This window comes from Euprymna scolopes, chromosome 19 (genome assembly GCF_053919585.1).
Source record: "Euprymna scolopes isolate OS-2025 chromosome 19, ASM5391958v1, whole genome shotgun sequence".
Classification (NCBI taxonomy): domain Eukaryota; kingdom Metazoa; phylum Mollusca; class Cephalopoda; order Sepiida; family Sepiolidae; genus Euprymna; species Euprymna scolopes.
Window position 1 is genome coordinate 17,004,654 of NC_136500.1, and position 20,645 is coordinate 17,025,298.

Here is a 20,645-nt window from a genome sequence, read left to right on the forward strand (position 1 = left end):
TATATATATATATATATATATATATATATATATATATATATATATAACTACTTCTTTTAGTCACATAAATTAATATACGAAAGTATGAATTTATGCGTAAACTAAGTATTTGCTTCAACAGTGCTCAATACGTATTTAGAGCCTAGCGTGGATGAAACGCGGAATATTCTGTGTAGCTTGATCGCCATATATATTTTATAACTATATATATATACAGGGTGTCCACAAAGTCTGGCTACATTATGCAGCCAGACTTTGTGGGTACCCTGTATATATATTTTACAAGATGATCACCACTTATCAAGGCCCGGAAGCCACTCAGGATAAGGGTTATTGCATATACAGTACGTTAGTGTGGAGACTGGAGATTTAATAAAGTGTCTACTTAAGGGGGCGGTTCATCAGGAATTTGTTTACGTTGGACTTGAAGACATCCATATATACATATATACACATATATATATATATATATATATGTATATATATATATATAATAAAGGCACCCCGGGGCTGGGGAGTTTTATTTGTACTCGTGTTATCTTCTAAGTAGTTTGTTCGTTTCGTCTTCAAAAATACCCACAAAGAGGAACGGCCACCACTGTGTTTTTTTGTTTGTTTCTCCTTTCTGTTTATGTCGCTGTTGCGCGGGCGTCTCCAACACCGTCGTCACCGCCGTCATACGCCATGGGTCAGTAGTCACTCTTAAGTGATCCCCTATAAACTTCCACCAACCACCTCCCTCCTCTCCCATCCCACCTGTGGTAACATCGACGTACCCTTCCCAATTAATAACCCCCCCCCCCTCAACGCTCGCGAACTGATTTGATATTGTCGTGGCGTTGTCTTTGTTTTGCGACTAGTCACACTGATTAGTATTCTTTTTCTAGACACAAACAAAAGCATTTGCCCAACGTGGGTGGAGGTGGGGGGTGACTGAATGATAGCCAGGGTGAAGGTGGTGGTGGGTGTATGTCGGCTTCAATGAAGCAGCCTCTTACAACCCAGGTCGGTAAAACACGCCCCTTCTATAATAACGGGTTTCCACATGGCTCGCCTAATGATGACAATTACCTTTCAGGCGTCTCTCTCTCTCTCTCTCTCTCTCTCTCTCTCTCTCTCTCTCTCTCTCTCACACACACACACACACTCACTCACTCACTCACTGTCTCTTTTTCTCTCTCTCTTTCTCTTCTCTTTTACAATTCTTATGATTAGGTCTTGGTCCAACGCCATTGCTAAATAAATAAATAAATAAACAAATAAATAAATAATAACAATAATAAAGACACCGCGTTGTTTTTTTTTCCCCACTGTTTATACTCTGTAAACTTAGAAACTAATGATTAGATTTCTACCAAACTTAGCAGGCACTGGAAACTATGCTTCAGTGAGTTTATAAATACTAATATTTATAGAATTATTCATTTATTCAATAAGGGTATACATCAATTAGGGGTGTTGGATATGTGAGGACTCTTTATACCATGGTATTTCGAAGCTTAATGCTTCTCATCAGAAGAGTAGAGAAAATGCTATATATATATATATATATATATATATATATATATATATATATATATATATATATATATATATATATATCAGTGATAGGAAGATACTAATATTTTTTTGATTCTGATACAATTACCGACTCCGATACAATTGGCGATTCCGTACTAAATTCCCGATTCCGATACAATTATCGATTCCGATTCTTTATGAATCACTAAATATTTAACAATAGAGTTATTATTTATTTCAGATTACTGTACAAACACATGTAATATGTGCAGATATTTTCTCAAGCATAAAAATACAATTGTGGAAGATGATCAACAGATTTTACTTTTACTGGTATTTTAAAATCAATAAATATTTATTATTTTATTATTACTACCAACTGTGGAAGATTTCTGTTTAAATTAAAATCAAGTAAAAATAATTAAGATCTGGCATCGAAAATTACGCACACATTTTTCCGATACCGATTTCAATACCCCCAAATGTTTCGACTTTTCTGATTTTCGATTGCAGATCAGATTAATCGTCTCCACACTAGTGCGTATGTATGTTTGTATGTCTCGCTAAAACTTTCGATACACGTAACCAACACTGACAAAATTGGTATCGTTTGAAAGCGCGGTCTCTCGGTCGACAAATATCCAAAAATTGGCCCAAGATATTCATTCTTTCACCAACTGGGCCCTTTTTTACAAGGATGAGTTCAATTTTTCCTCGACATTTTTGCAAAGTAAGCTTAATTTGAACGGCAGCGATGTCGTATCTCATGGCGAACGAGGCGATTAAAACGTTTGCTTTTTCGCTTCCTTTCCTCTTGCTTACTACTTTTTTCTTTTTTTGTAGGTACTCGCTGTTATTCATATTATTTTTAGGGAGTTGGTTATTCTTTTTGTTTGAAATATCTTTTTCGGGGGTTTTGAAACATTTTCTTTTTTTTTTGGGGGGGGGGGCTCCGGTGATCAATACCCTTACCATAAAACTTCTCCACACCTGGGCAACGCCGGGTATCCCCGCTAGTATATATATATATATATATATATATATATATATATATATATATATATATATAAATATATTGTTACATGTTAAATAATAAGAGGGATAGGGCCCCGAAACATTCATGTACGTAAACTACTGTTTTTAAAAAATAATAAATAAATAAAGTAAAATATTATTTGTTTACGTCCAAATAAAAAAATAGGAGATTTTCTAAAAAAAAAACTCCGGTCTCCAAGGTGGAGACGCTAATCTTATCGTTTAAAAAATCAACAATGAAATCTGCGTGTGTATATATATATATATATATATATATATATATATATATATATATATATATATATATATATATATATATGTTAGCAGGCCACCCGGCATTGCCCATTGCCCAGTTGTTAAATACGCTTGAATATGATATCTTGATTAATACACATTTCATATTTATTATTATATTATATTGGACCCAATATATATGAATGATTTAAAGAGTTTAAAAAAAATGACTCGTGCGTACCACCGAGAATTGAAACAAAAACGTTTACCTTATGATTTACTTCCACTTTTGACCTTAATTCCTGAGCTATGAAGACTTGCTTGCTGCAAGGCTAAAAACATGAACTAATTGCTATTACGTTACGCATGCATATTATAATGCCGCCGTTTGACCTTCACCAGAGAAAGTCCATCTTTAATTTTCACATTTATGCACTGATTTTCCCCGGCTAACAGCCAAATATAAAGTTTTGCATGGGTTTCAATACTCTATATATTAAGTTTCATGTCTGTAAACCAAAAACTGACAGGAGTTTGGCAGGCAAAATTTTTTAAACAAATATATATACACATACACAAATATATATAGAAAGAATATATATATAGAAAGAGGTTTGTGTTTTCTATAACGTTTTTACGCAAATATTACGCAAGTATAAATCATGTAGAATATCTGCATGAATATAATTACACGTAAAAGTTAACTAAAGATGATCATTACATGAGAAAACCGAAAACAACTAATAGACAATTAATCAAAATTAATGCAACTCCACGACCCATATATAATAAAGTTGTATTTTTTTAAATAAATAGAAAAGGGGGGGGGTTAATATGAATATCAATACAAAAAAAAATCCATATATATATATATATATATATATATATATATATATATATATATATATATATATATATATATATATATATATTAAGGGGATTAGAGCAACAGTCCGAAGAGCAGAGTATATTTTAATGTATTAGTAAATTAATACAATTAAAATAAAATAAAACAGTGCTCGTTGTAATGCAGACATATAATAAGCTGGATAGGCAATTATATCCTAGAGCTATTTTGATATTAAGTAAGATTATTTATAATTTATAATTAATAATTAAAATTAAAAATCGGTTTCATAAGGAAGAACAAACAAATCAATAAATTGTACGATCGTTTCGGAAACGATGTTTTAATTGAAATAGACAATAAGTCTTGGCCAATAATTTTATCATATAGTTTTTTGAAACAAAGTCTCCTCATCAGTAAATTTTTAATCATAAATTATCAATCATCTTACTCAATATATATATATATATATATATATATATATAGTTATCCACAAACAAATGTTTCGCTGTCACCGTGGCTCATCAGGTAAGACACAGTGATCCTATGCTGAAGGACAAAAAAAGTTGATTTTAGTCTGAGTTTCATGTTTAACACAATAACGTCATGAGATGAAATTAAAAAAAAAAAATACATGTTTTGCATTGTGTCTTCGGCGATTGGTCAATTCCGTCTTTCAAAACGGGAGTGGAAGGTGATAATGTACGAACATTAAATTGTATTAGCGCAATATTAACAAGCGGTTTAGACTAAGCAATCAAACAACATCATGGTTTCCGCTTCAACGTTCCCTTACCCTGACTCTAATGTGAATCCCCATTCTACTCTGCCAGGATTCTGAGCACTGCTGGTAGGGTTCATCAGAGGTAACCTTCAGCCCATTCGAAATTGACCTCCTTAATGATCAATTTGAGAGACAAAAAACATATATATAACACGGATCAGTATCATATTAATAAGGAGGCTACTACAGTACATTGATTAAAAAAAAAAATTCCTCCGTATCCTTAGTCCGTTTCTGCATGATCATAACTGCACGACCTTCAAAAGTGGAGGGGGGGTGCGTAAAACGAAAGTATGTGAAAAATTAAATCGTTTGAGTTCAATAGAGTCATAGAATGTTTTGCTATAATACAACGCGGTTACCCATTTTTTTTTTTGCACATTTAGTCTCGTTAGATTTAAGACAGTTGTGTTATTTCTAGTTAATGTGTATTATTTTCTTGTTAACTTTGAAACTTGAACGACAAGAATTAGTTAATGTTAGAAATAGGTACTCATTTCAAATTTGGGGTGTTTTAAAAAAGAGGGAGCGTATTGAATCTTGACGTCATGACGTCAAACAGCTACCTTGACTGAAACCAAAATGTCTTCAAATAGACATAAGTAGAAAGAATAGAAAAAGAAATAGCATTTTATCAGTAAGATATGTGTACATATACAGAGTGTTCTGAATACACACACACACACGCGCGCATACACGCGCGCACACACACACAAACACACACATATACATACATATGTGAAATATATCTATTTATATATAAAATCGCTTTGTGTGTGTGAGTGAGTGAGTGTGTATGTGTGTGTGTGTGTGTGTGTGTTTGTGAGTTCGTTCCCTATGAAATTTCATACAAATAAACTTTATATATCTGGGAGTGTTCTTAGATAGATCACTCTATCAGATTGCGTGTGGTAAGTAGCGAAAATCTTTAATCGATGATAGAAAAATCCAATTAAAACATTGAACAATCCGATTTTAGAACACATTTATCACCTTATAAAACCCAAAATCACAAGTGTATTTAAGAAGTATTATCACCACACAAGCAGAAGGACCTGGAGTATAAAATCAACAGTAGGTTATTTGATAAAACAGGGGTGCGTTAGAAATGAATGCTTCTGCTTAGAGCACAATTGAACCATGATACTTGACTTTTGCATTTTAAACTTTAAATCAAGCTATTATATATAGCAATAACAATACTACATTTATAAAATCAAGAGTAAATTCTTTGTTAAGACGGGTGACCCGTCTTAACAAAGAATTTACTCTTGATTTGATTTTATTATTATTTTGATCTTGATGACTGTTTCTGTTTAGGGCACAATCGAACAATGATTTTAAACTTAAATTCAAGTACTTATATAAAAAAATAATTTGATAAAACCGGCAGTAGGTTCTCTACAGTGCAAGGTAGAATACACTGTATTATGGACTAAGTCACTGCGGGAATGCATGTGAAGTTTCCTTCCGGTGCACCGCATTGGGTTCCCAACTAAAACAATCGATTTGATTGTAAAATGGACGATTTCAATTATTTCAGTGACAATAAAAATATGGTGTGAAACGTTCACTTATCCTCATTTAATTCCGGGCAACATCGGTTAATTACGCTAGTATAATGTACTTGCATTATATTTCTTCAAATCAATCATGACAAGTCTTGAAATGTAGATGAAACGTTGATGAACAGATAAATAATTTGGGTTTGTTCCTTTTTCATTTCTACATATCCTTTGAATATTATTTCTATCATTTTCATTATCTATCTATCTATCTATCTATCTAAATATTTAAATATTTAAATAAAAATATCTCTATAAGTATTTAAATAAAAATATTTAAATAAATGTTTAAATAAAAATACTTAAATAAATATTTAAATAAAAATATTTACATAAATGTTTAATAATAAGTCACCGAAGAGTTTTGAAATTAAATAGATTCTTTATCTTTCTGTAGTTTAAACACAATCCGATTTAGACATTGGAAAATATTTTTTAAGAACTACAAAATTCAAACAATCTTTATTTATAAAAATTAACGTCTTTTCAATTTTGCTCAGTTTCATCTTCGCATATTTGTGCTCTTTCCAAAACATTCATTTCAGATTGCAAAATCTCTGGATTGTGATTAAACTCCCTTATTTCGTTCCGGGTGTTTTCCGTAATTCTCAGAGGGTTTGGGGTTTGTTAACATAGATTCTTTCTCTAAGATATCCCCACAAGAAGAAGTCGTGGTTAGTAAAGTCTGGGGAACGTGGTGGCCATTTGACATTGCCATAGCGAGAGTTAATGTTGTCTTTAAAACATTGCCTGATTTTGGTAAAACAATTTTACAACTTGCCTATGCTTTTCAATGCTATAATTATCTATGACAAATTTCCAAAATATTATCTGTAAAATATCTGAAATTTGAAATAGAGAAAAAAAAAACAATATTAATGGTTAAATAAAAAAGATTTTAAAACATTTAGTTACTTTTTGGACACCATATATATAATTGTTACATCAGTGAAGGGTAATACGATTACTACCGGTGGAGAGATTCGGTTACGAAGCAATCTCTGACTCCATTAGCAAGGAACAAATCTCTAGGCGAATCCCCACCGCGAGGAATATCGTTGACATTTTAACAATTATTTTTTAAATATCCTAACATCCGGCTATATATATATATATATATATATATATATATATATATATATATATATATATATATATATATATATATATATATATAAAGGAGATTAGAACAATAGTCTAAAGAGCTGAATGTATTTTAATGTAACAGTGAAATTACTAGTTTAATTATATATATATATATACATATGTGTGTTTACATATCTATGTGTTTATATATGTATGTGTCTGTGCGCGCATATATATATATATATATATATATATATATATATATATATATATATATATATATATATATATGTTAATGTTAGAAATAAGTACTCATTTCAAATTTGGGGTGTTTTAAAAAAAAGGGAGTGTATTGAATCTTGACGTCATGACGTCAAACAGCTACCTTGACTGAAACCAAAATGTCTTCAAATAGACATAAGTAGAAAGAATAGAAAAAAAAAGCATTTTATCCTATCATAAGTTGCTCGCTTGGTTAGCATTGCTGGATGGCATCGTCCTTTCGAGTTAAAACTCCTACTTGTGAGACATCAGCTTGGGGTTATTAGCTGGTTGGATTACCGCGTCCCTTGTTGAGAAGAAGTAGGTTCATTTCACAGTCGGATTTCGGCGCGGCTTGCTTGATCTGTGTTGGTTAATAGAAATTCTTGTGTGCAGGGCGTTTTCTCAGTTGGTTGAGTGCTTGTCTTGCATGCAAGAGGCTCGCGTTTCGAATCCTGAGTTCGGATGTGTCTAACTGATGTGCCCGAATGAGGGCGAAACTCGAGTCTTGGACTTCCGGTTCTTTGACTGTCATGGCTCTTGTGAGCTGCGACGTTGTTTGGCTGTGGAATTTATTATATACAATCTCTCACATTCTGAAAATCATATATATATATATATATATATATATATATATATATATATATATATATATATATATAGAGAGAGAGAGAGAGAGAGAGAGAGAGAGAGACAGAGAAAATAAAAACGGAACAAATCAAGTTACGTGTTCGTCAATGTTTCGTCTTTATTGCAAAACGTTTGGGTGAATGAAATTCATTAAATCTTTTTTTTTCTTAATTTCATCCACCCAGAAGAAGTCTTACAATAAAGACGAAACGTTGATGAACACATAAAGAAGCACACTTCGTTTGTTCCTTATCTATACCTCTATCTCGTTGGAATACTATTTCCATTATTCTCATCATATATATATATATATATATATATATATATATATATATATATGTATATATATATGTACACACACACACACACACACACATATATATATATATATATCTATATATATATATATATATATATATATATATTAATATATATGTATATATAATCACGCAAAAGAATGAACTTGTTTTTTATTCTCGTTTTCTTTATGTAAAGAAATTGACTTTATGATCGGTTGTCAACGGCAATTGTCGACGCTGTGAAAATGGATGTGTTGTGTCAACGGATGAGAGGGCATGATGTGGGAGGGGAATAATAATAATAATAATAATAATAATAATAATAATAATAAGAAGAAGAAGAAGAAGAAGAAGAAGAAGAAGAAGAAGAAGAAGAGATAAAACATATTACAATAAAGAAGGGAGCAAGCAAATTAAAATGGTATCGGAGAAAAATGACGAACAAAAGTAAATGAAGAATTAAAAGATAGAGAAAGAAAATGACAAAAAAAACCCCCAAAAAACAAAATAGCAAACACACACACACACACACACACACACACACACACACACACACACACACACACACACACACACACACACACACACACACACACACAAGGTTCATGCAATGACTGTTACGTGCACCGCTTCTTTCATCAACGCCTCTATTAGATGATGACTCTGGGTTCAGGCATAGTTTCGGGACCGGGCATAGATATATTAAATTCCCGAAGCAGTGTTTCATGGCAAACAACTGATGATCCCTTAAATTATTATTGGTACTATAATGAATTCAAGAGAGCAAGTTGATGCATTGATTGCTGGTGATTAAATGACTTACTGACTAAATAGTTTTCTAACGAATGATAAAAAATATAAAAAATAAATAAAGTTTTTTTTTTTTTTTTTTCATAGTTTTAAAGGTTAAACACTTCCAAGACTATATATATTCTTGGAAGTTTACTTAAAACCTTAAAAGTTATAACGAAAATAAAGAAATGGAAATGTCCTTTGTTGAAAACTTATTATGTCGGTAAGTCAATCAATTTCCTGCATCGCTACATAGTTCTAATTACATGAACAAACAATTGTACGAATGTTCTTAAAGGGATCATCAGTTGTTTACCATGAAACATTGTTTCGGGGATTTAAAACACACTGGCACACATACACACAGACACACACACATCTATCTATCTATCTATCTATCTATCTATCTATCTATCTATCTATCTATCTATCTATCTATCTATCTCTAGGTAGTTGCCTGTCTAGCCGCACTGATGAGCTGTGAAACAGCGAAACAGTACTGTATGTGGATGACTATAGTGCTGCTCATCTTGAGTTGAGCATATTGAGAAGTGACGCATTACCATTAGCATATAAACGACGCTCTTTGTGTAAACAAATCGAGCTTAGGTATTTCGAACGATGTCAAAACATCGTTTATTCACGACTCACACAGCAGCCGCCGATTAGCGTAATGGTTAGGAGCCTTGACTGTCGTACAGGCGGTCGGGTTTCAATCCTGGCTTGAGGTAGTTGCCTGTCTAGCCGCACTGATGAGCTGCGAAACAGTACTGTACGTGGATGAACACATACACACACACACACACACACACACATATATATTATTATTAAATAAAAGTCACTTTATGTGTGTGTGTGAGTTGCTCCTCATAGGTCCCGAAACGGCGGAGCTTATCTTGTGCAAATTTCACACGAAGGTAATTTATATGTCTGGCAGTGTTCTTAGATATGTTTTATACATAAGTATACTGATAAGTATCGAAAATCGACAAAATCCGATTTAAAAAATAGTCCTTTTCTTATAAATAAAGATGAAGAGTTTTTTTTACACCGGAATATTTTACGGTTCACCGGCCAGTGTTACGTAAAATTTTACTCTGTAAAAATTCTTCATTTTTATGTATAAGAGAAGAAAGACTGTGTTTAAGATCGTCAAGTCCAAATATACAAAATAAATAAATAAATAAAAATAAAACAACAAAAAATAAAATGAAAAAAGCATTTTTTCACCTTCTCAATTGTTCCCCGCAAATAACTCATAGGGCTTAAAAACTATTAGAAAAGAAGTGAGAACTTTCATTTTTCTGTAAAATTATTTAGACAAAATGCCTATTTTACAAAACATATAGTGAAAATCGCTACGGTAATTCTGTTATACTTATATTACAATAGTATGTATTACGTATAGATTTTGGAAGTTATTTTAAGAGTACATGGGCATAGCTTAGAAGTAGTATAAAAATATGTTTATGAAGAATAAGCCACATGGATTAATATATAATGTATATATTATTTTATTTATAATAGTTTCAATTATATGTTGGTGTGCCATTTATACAACCGTCATATAGGGCCATCGGGTTGAATGAATACCAAATTCAGCTCCTTTATATGCGGACTACTAGCATTTAGCGAGCAAACAGGAATTCTTGATTAAATATCAGAAAATTATAAAATATATAGACTCTTCTTAAAATACTATTGACAATCTCTCTCTCTCTCTCTCTCTCTCTCTCTCTCTCTCTCTATATATATATATATATATATATATATATATATATATATATATACTAGCATTTCAGCCCGGCGTTGCCCGGGTGTTTTGGATGTGTATGTTGAGCAAGAAAAAAAAAAGTGGTAGTAGGAAGGCAGGCTCGAACGTGTACCGCAGAGGAGGAAAAGAACGGGGAAAAATCTGACGTCTATGCTATGACTACCGCCAAACCTGAAGTGACAATTTTTTAAAATCAAGGCTAGACAACCGAAAGGAGAGGATGACTTTCGAAAATATCGGCGAAAAAAGCGACCCCTGTAGAAAAGTGCCCAGTTTAAGGTGAAGATATTAATGTTTTTAGCCAATTTTTCGATATTTGTCGTCTGAAAGGTCAAACTTCAAAACGATACTGATCTTGAGAAAATCCGTCGCCTCTGTCGAAAGTGTTGGGCAGACACGCAAACATACATACATACATACATACATACATACATACATACATACATACATACATACATTGGTAACTAAAATTTTTTTACCGAAATCGATTAAAATCTCTATCTCTGAATACCCTTTATGTAAAATTTCCAATGTTTAGACCAGAAATTATCTGAGTAATTTGGTAGAGACAGCAGAGATCAAATGTTTTTAACCTTGATCCCTATTATGACCCCTTAAAATTTATTGTTTTGGGTTCAAATCAAGTTATTAAGTTAGATCCATGTCCAAGGAACCTATATTTAAAATTTCAATGTTTAGACCTAAAATTATCGGAGGAGTTTGCTAGAGTTTTCAAAAGTCAAATCGTTGAACTTTGACCCCTTAACAGCCAAATTTCTGGCCGAAAACCAATCACATCGATTTTCCAAAATCTCAGTACCCTGTATATCAAATTTCGTGTCTGTAGACTAAAAATTGACAGAGTTATTGCGTAGGGAAATGTACACACACAGACACACAGACAGACAGACACTTTCACTTATATATATATATATATATATATATATATATATATATATATATGAGGAAAAAAAATCAAGATTGTAAATTAAAGTTTACAAAGGAAATTTCTGGTTCGACAGAATACTCCCAAAACAATTTTTAATTTAGGATTTACTTCAATAGTTGTTTTTGGAGTATTTTTTGTCGAACAATAAATTTCCTTGCAAATTTTAATTTACAGTCTTCATTTCTTTTCTGTATGGCAAGCTCTACTCCCAAATGTGTTTGTGTTGAATTTTTTATTTGATTGATATATTAATATTAATATTAATATTTATAATTGAGGTAGTTTACACTTGCTTTTATCGGGTAAACTGTTCATTCATATTGCCTGATTTATACACATTTTTATGATCTAAAGACATGTTTCATCTTTACAGAATCTTCTGCATGGAGACATAACGGCCCCACCGGTCGCACAAGTCAAACCCGTGTCACAAGTCAACGTTTTTACTCAAATCAAATCTGTTATTGCGCAATCCGTAACAGCAATACAAATTAAAAAGAAGTAAAGTTTATGATTTGTTGTGTTCGCTTGATAAAAATCAAGCGAACACAACAAATGCAACTGGATTGTTGAACCCGACTTTTAACATTAATTCAGACGCTTATTTTCATTTTCTCTAAAAGGGCGAAGCTGTACAAGGAGCTATTAAACAATTATTTAAAACTAGATATTTTTATATAGCCATTGTGGTCCTGGTTTCCAATTTCGCTAGGACCAGTAATGGCGATGAACTGTATTTATAGTTTTAAATTATTTCCCTTATTGAAAAAATAAATTCTTAAATATTGAGCACTGCCAAGGAAATAAAAAAAAATCTGTCAGCTGGCCTCGGTACGATGTCAGAAGCAATTCTGACATCGTACCGAGGCCAGCTGACAGTTTATTTTATTTTATTTCCCTGACAGTGCTCAGTATTTAAGAATTTATTTTTTCAATAAGGGAAATAATTTAAATAAATACATTATTTTTTCTTGCTCGATCACTATAGACCGTCTTAATTAACGTCAAGCTTTATTAATATTAGACGCTAGAGTAATAACGCTAGAGGAGCCAAGGTGGCTTCGTTACAAAGCTCAAATCATTTAACCAGAGGCAATCCGGGATTCCTGCACTAATGATTGCTGAAGCAGGAAACATTAGTGTTTGTAAGTATAAACATAATTCCTGCTGAAGTAAAAATTGGAAAGCGATAAATATTATATACCTTTATCAAATTTTATATGAATACATGAAATTATATATATATATATATATATATATATATATATATATATATATATATATATATATATATATATATATATATATCTATCTCAAATCGTCTTGCTTGGGCATGTAAACCGTCCATCCGGTTTACGAGTTCCGGTTTGAAAAATTATGCGCATGCATAAATAAACTAAACAAAGCCACAAAAGCTTTTTTTTTTAATCGGCAATTTACGGGGATCTCTTTTTTTTCTTATTTTATTTGTTTTTGTTTTTCTTTTGGTTGATTTTGCAAATACTTCCAACTTAGTTTCATCAGTAGATGCACATATAGTTACATATGTATATCTGTATATATGTTGTAATGTAAAGTTATAAATTATTAAAAAAAACTGTAAATCACATCTTTAAACCATTGTACAATTATTTTAGCTACGTTCTTAACACGTTAAAAACGTATATATTTTTACAGACGAGCCGCTTCACTAGTTCCAAAAATTTTAATGTAATTTTATAAAAAGAAATATTTACAAAAATATCCAGATTTTAAACAAAACAGTAATAAAAAACAACCAAAAGAAAGAACGGATGATAAAGGTATTGAACTTTCTTGCACAGATTTGATCGAGAAATAAGAACGACAAATCGAAAAATTGAAAAATTACAAAAAGCTCATTGAGCAAAAACACTTTGTTCTATTCAATAATAATTGCCTGAAAAATAACACACACACACACACACACACACACACACACACACACACACACACACACACACACACACACACACACACATATAAATTGAGTGAAATGATTCATAATTTTCAGTTGAAAATAAGTTTCCTTTTGAAACTGTTTTTTTCTTTTGAAATTGTTTTTTCCTTTTTGAAACCGTTTTTTCCTTTTTGAAACTGTTTTTTCCTTTTGAAACTGTTTTTTCCCTTTTTGAAACTGTTTTTTTCCTTTTGAAACTGTTTTTTTCCTTTGAAAACTGTTTTTTCCTTTTGAAATTGTTTTTTTTCCTTTTGAAACAGTTTTTTTCTTTTGAAATTGTTTTTTACTTTTTGAAACCGTTTTTTTCCTTTTTGAAACTGTTTTTCCTTTTGAAACTGTTTTTCCCCTTTTTGAAACTGTTTTTTTCCTTTTGAAACTGTTTTTTCCTTTGAAAACTGTTTTTTCCTTTATAAAGTGTTTTTTTTCCTTTTGAAAGTGTTTTTTTCCTTTTAAAACTGTCTTTTCCTTTTGAAATTGTTTTTTTTCCTTTTGAAATTTTTTTTTCCTTTTGAAAGTGTTTTTTTTTCCTTTTAAAACTGTTTTTTCCTTTTGAAATTGTTTTTTTCCTTTTGAAACCGTTTTTTTCCTTTTTGAAACTGTTTTTTCCTTTTGAAACTGTTTTTTTCCTTTTTGAAACTGTTTTTTCCTTTTGAAACTGTTTTTTCCTTTTTGAAACTGTTTTTTCCTTTTTGAAACTGTGTTTTTCCTTTTAAAACTGTTTTTTTCCTTTCGAAACTGATTTTTAATTCCAAATTATGAATTATTTTACTCAAATAATTTTTATCAAATAATTGTTCAAGACATATTGTCCATTTCAATAAAACATTGTTTCCGAAACGATCGTACAATCTATTGATTTTGTTTGTTTTCCTTTTGAAACTGATTTTTAATTCAAAATTATGAATTATTTTACTCAATATTAAAATAGTTCTAAGATATCTATACCTATCAAGCTGATCATATATCTACATTAGAACGAGCACGGTTTTCTTTTAATAGTATTAATATATTTACTAGTACATTGAAATAAACCCTGCTCTTTAGACTCTAGTTTGATTCCCTCAATATATATATATATATATATATATATATATATATATATATATATGTTGTTTCAAAATTATCTTTGATATCAATTTCTTTCCACGCATTGATAATTCAATCACACACACACACACACACACACACACACACACACACACACTATATATATATATATATATATATATATATATATATATATATATATATATATATATATATATATATATATATAGTGTGTGTGTGTGATTGAATTATCAATGCGTGGAAAGAAATTGATATCAAAGATAAATTTGAAACAATATAGTATATATATGCTACTGTATATATGTATATATATATATGTGTGTGTGTACACATCAATTTATTCACTTTATATACATATCTATCTAATTTTATATACATTGTTTTTAGGTTCACAATCATTAATTTTATCTGAGTCAACACTAATATATCTCAAAAGAATGCAACAAGTAACTCCAGAGTTATTTCCCTTCGTCCTTACGTGAAAATGATTTTTTACTGCTACATATGAACATGAATTTAACAGTTAATGGGTTAGTTTTGGCGGCTGAAGCTTCGCTACAGAATTGTATATATGCATATATGTGTCGAGTGAGCCTATTTAATAGCTTAATAAAGAAGATATTTATTTATGTCGCCAATGACAGGCAACGAAAAACATTCAGCTGAACAAATAAGTGGTTTGTATTACAATCCACAGGGGTACGAAAAAGTTGTCAAAAAACAAATATAATGTTATGAAAGGCAAGATAAGTTACATTTCTATATAACTGGATTAGTTTTTAATGTTTTTATTTGATATAAAATGTTTATTAGGTTTGAAAAAACAAGTAATGTTAAACGCTGCCAGAGAAGAAGAAAATATGATCGCGATGTCCTTGAAGACTCCATAATCACTTCAGAATAAGAAATAAAACAAAATGGTGTTAGAAACCCACCCAATAAATGTTGCCGTGGCATTTATTGGGTGGGTTTCTATCACCATTTTATTTTATTTCTTATTCTGAAGTGATTATGGGGTCTTCAAAGATATCACGACCATCTTTTCTTGTTTTTCGAACCGAATAAACATTAAATAAAAAACACTAAAAACTTATCCAGTTAGGTAGAAAAGTAACTTATCTTGCCTTTGGTAACATTTATTTGTTATATATTTTTTTCGACAACTTTTTCGAATTAATGTGCAGAGTAAGACAGACCCAAATAAATAAATAAAAGTAATAATAAGCATAAAAACATGCACTTTTCATAAAAAATACACTTTTTTATTATTTTGTATTTTCTCTTACCGTTTCGTTTACCCTCCCTCCCCGACCCACATTAACTAGTAACTATCATTAACCCCCCCCAAAAAAACAAAACAAAAAAACAAAAACAAATATTATATTGGACCCAATATATAGTAATGATTTAAAATATTAAAATATTTTTAAAAATAACTCCTGCGCCACCACCGAGAATAGAAGCCAAAACATTTAGTTTATGATTTACTTTTTTCTTTGATGTTAATGCCTGAGCTATGAAGACATGTTTGCTGCAAGGTTAAAATTAAAACATGAACCAATAGCTATTGCATTACGCATGCATATTCATAATGTCGCCGTTCGACTTTCACCTGGCAAATTAAATTGTTTTAATTTTCACACTTTTGCACCGATTTTTCCCGACTAAAACACAAATATATAGTTTCGCATATATTAAGTTTCATGTTTGTGGACTTAAAACTGACAGAGGAGTTTAGTAGGCAAAATGTTAAAAAAAAATACGCATACATGAATATATATAGAAAGAGGTTTGTGTATACTATAACTTTTCTACGCAAATATAAATAATATAGAATATCTGCCTTTATGCAGTGACTTAGTTCACAATACATTGTGTTCTACATTGCACTGCAGAGAACCTACAGATAATTTTATAAAAATTATCTTATATATAATGGCTTGAATTATAGTTTAAAATGCAAAAGTCAAGTATCATGCTTGAATTGTGCTCTAACCAAAAACATTAATTTCAAAAGCGCCCTTGTCTCATAAAAAAAAAACTACTGTTGAATTTTGTATGTCGGGCCTTTCTGCTTGTGTGATAATAACACTTCTTTTCACCGTCGTTGACCATGTGTTTATTATTATTGTTCAATACTCACTAGGAATTCTTACATAGGTCATCATCAGTGAGAACTCACTGATAATAAATGGTGATGTTCCCTGGAGTCTGGGTAACAACAAGTATCCCCAGCTTTCCAGTACTCTTCATCTCTTTCGATAACCTTTGGAAATGACTTGGCGTTATCACAATAGCCGTTAACAATTGATTTACCACTATCAACGATCATTATTTTTCTCTGGGGTTGTGGTGGCAACAAGCCTCCGCAAGGTCTCAAGACTCCACACTCTTCTAGTCGAGTTCTGTCTTTTTTATATTTCCATCATCTTTGACCTTCATAATGATTTTGTATCGGCGTTAATTATTATTATTAATTTTCCATTTGGAAATCGCTTGAGACAAAACATTGAGCTAAAAAACATTACTTCAGGATGAGGAACTAGCCAACGATTAGTTTTAGATGAATGGATTTCGAGACAGAAACCAGCAATTGTTCTCTCTTTGTCAGAAACATCGTCCATTGAATGTGAGAATTAAAGGACAAAATATAAGTCCGAGTTACGAGGCTGTCGGAAGTAAACCCAATGTCCACATTTCTAATATCGTATTTGGATAAATTTTGGAATTGATGAAATTTCCAAACGTTCTAGAGTAAAGGCTATATCTATTCCAATCTTTGACAAAATTATAAGCGGATTTACGACACCATTTTAAATTTGATTTATTTTTGTTTTTTTATTTTAACAGGACGAAATGGAAACGCCAGTCGGCAGTGGGTCTCGAGTTGCTTGCCGAAGCCGGTAATTATGCTGCCGTGCAGAAAATAGTGCAATGTAACCCGTACTGGAATCTGCATTATCCACGGACAGCGGCCGGTCTGTTGTCCTCCTCAGCGATGACCGATAATGGATTGGGTACCTCCATCCTGCAAGATGGCCGCACATTAACCACACCCTCTTATCTTCAATCGTCATCATCGTCACCGTCGTCGCCACCGTCATCTATGGACTTGGCCACCGTCGCCGCAGTAGCCGCCGCAGCTGCGGCCGCCGCTGCCGGCACAGGTCACCCAATCTTCCAATCATCATCCAATCCAACACAAAACTATCATTTCTCACCCGGACATCCATCAAGTGTTTGGATACCCACCTCGGTTGGCCTTACGTTGCATTGACCAATAAAGACATTATGGTACAATTTTTGGAATGAAACGTATTGTTAACAAAAAGCTTATCTTTGATAATTCAAAATTTTTCTCTCTTCCTCTAGGTACACCTAAAGTAAAAGCTGGTTGATTTTGAATTACGCAATTTGTAAAATATTGATTATTTGAAAAAAAAAAAAAAAAAAAAAAGAAAAAGAAAATGTAGAGAAGCGATTGAATTGAGTTAAACTGAACAATTATTCGCCGTTTCGATCAGATTGGAATGAAGATATTAACAGTTTTATACAACGAAGCAATAAAGCAAAAATCAAAGCAGAAATAAAACAAAGCAAAAAACAAAAAGAAAACACAAAAAAACAAAAAAGAAGAAACCAAGATATAACTAAAAACAAAAAATAATACAAAGAAAAAACAAAGCATAAAGCAAAAACAACAACAACAACAACAACAACAAAAAGCACAAAAACAAACAAACAAACAAACAAAAACACAATATTGTGTTTTCTGAAGATACGTCCATTTAATCTACGCGTTTCATGATAAAAAAGGTTATTGGAAACCAAAGTGTGACAGACCAACTTCTCATAGAGATGCGTAGATTCATCTAAAATGCTATTTCAAAGCGAAGTGTGACAAACCAACGGTCGAGACGCGCCTCTTTAATTGTACTTAGACTCATTTAAAAACGGTATTTGTAACATAAGCGTGACAGAACGACAAACAGAAACTGTGACAGAAATGCTTGGACACAACTTTTAAAACATAATAGAAATAAAGTAAAATGAAAAATTAAAACAAAAGGTTTTTTTTTTTTGATATCACACAATGACTGGCGTCTTTCATTGTCTGCCCCACCCCCCGCCGGCGCTAGAAATACTACCAGTTTTGACACAATTATCTTTCGCAATGCATATAATTTTTACAATAATTTGTGCCTTGGAAGTAAAACAAAAGAAATAAAGATTTTTAAGAAGAAAAAAAAGTTAAATGATTTTGGTTTCCTGGCGATGTTTGCATATCTTTGAAACATGTTGTCATACAACAGTTTTGCACTTTTTTTTTTTTTTTTACATTATTGCATTATTGAAAGCCGAAGATGCCGGGTAAAGTTAAATGAAGATTAACGAATATTCCACACTGCCAATCCTTTTATTGTCGCCGAAATCGAATCGACTGATTGCCTGCTCTAGTCAGTAACCCACCACGGTGCACGGACAAGGAGCTCCATATGCCTCCACATTGACTTAATCTACAATGCATTGTCGTCTACCTTGCATTGTAAAGAACCTAATATTGATTTTAAAAATGTATTTTTTATATAATGGTTTCGGGTGCAAAAGTAAAGTACTATGTTTCAATTCTCTAAGCAAACATTGATTTCGAACGCACTCCTGTCTTATCAAAGAACCTACTGTTGATTTTATAAGTCACGCTATTTTGCTTTTGCGATGAAAAAAATTCTAAAATGTACTCTCAATGTTAGGCTGTAAAAGGGAGTTAATTTTAATCAAAATTGAACTATTCCTTCTCTAATCAGATTTTTTTGATTATTGATTTTTGATACTTATCAGACGCATTCCAGTACAAAAGCTTGGTGCAAGAAAATGTCGTTTATATATATATATATATATATATATATATATATATATATATATGAACGTCAAAAAGCGACATTATTTTTGTACCAACTTAATATCTAAGGATATGAAATTAAAAAGAAAATTGGTCTAGCCGTTTTGGAGTTCATAAGGAAATTTCTCTCTCTTTCTCACACACACAGGCAAAGTGTCTTTTATATACAAGTAGAGGTTGCGCAATATCTTTAAAGCTGCACCGGTTGGGTAGAAGAGGGCAGACAAGATAGTGTTGCATGGTATGGTTCTCTCCTCCACATTCGCAAATAATTGGATCAGTTTTATATTTCGCATGTATTTAAGTAAATATGGCACCAGAATTAAAATGTAAAAAATATTTTTTTTTTAAATGTTAACTGTTGAAATGCTTTTTATTGATTATCTTTGAAGCATGTGATCATATGACAGTTTTCCAATGTGTTTCACACAGTTCTTTACATTATTATTGTTCTCTGCAACGGTTACCTACTAGAGGGCAGACAAAGCAGTGTTGCATGGTATGGTCATCCCCCTCCACATTCGCAGATAATTGGGTCAGTTTTGTAGCCTCATCTCATCATAACAGCTTTTGGTCGACAAATTCCTGTCCCCAGCCGGTTGAGTGTCTTCCACTGGAGCCATACTGATTTTGAGCTGGAAAGGAGACCCCCCCCCCAAAAAAAGGAGATTCCCATGTCAGTAAGAGGAGACATTTTCTAGCGATTTTATCCACTGCTGTAGTTTGGTCTCTTCCTGAGATGTTGTTAGGGCTTCAACATGGCCGAGGAAGCTTCATCAAGCTGAAACTTCCTTAGCTATTTGACAAAAGGGCGAGTATTTTTTTATGACAAATTTATAAAATTTAAAAGAAATTACACATACTTATGTATTTATTTATTAGTTTTATAATAAGTAATAATTAAAAAAAATAGGTAATTTTC

At 31.7% G+C, this 20,645-nt stretch overlaps 1 protein-coding gene across 1 annotated transcript in view; it reads left to right on the forward strand.

Moving 5' to 3' along the window:
- The window catches only part of LOC145303456 (uncharacterized), a 320,224-nt gene extending 301,172 nt beyond the window's left edge, over positions 1-19,052 (forward strand). The window contains exon 3 of the mRNA XM_080144794.1: positions 17,674-19,052. Coding sequence (XP_080000920.1) covers positions 17,674-18,100 — 427 coding nt within the window. The 3' untranslated portion in view covers positions 18,101-19,052. The remainder of the gene's footprint in view (positions 1-17,673) is intronic.
- Positions 19,053-20,645: the final 1,593 nt, after the last annotated feature.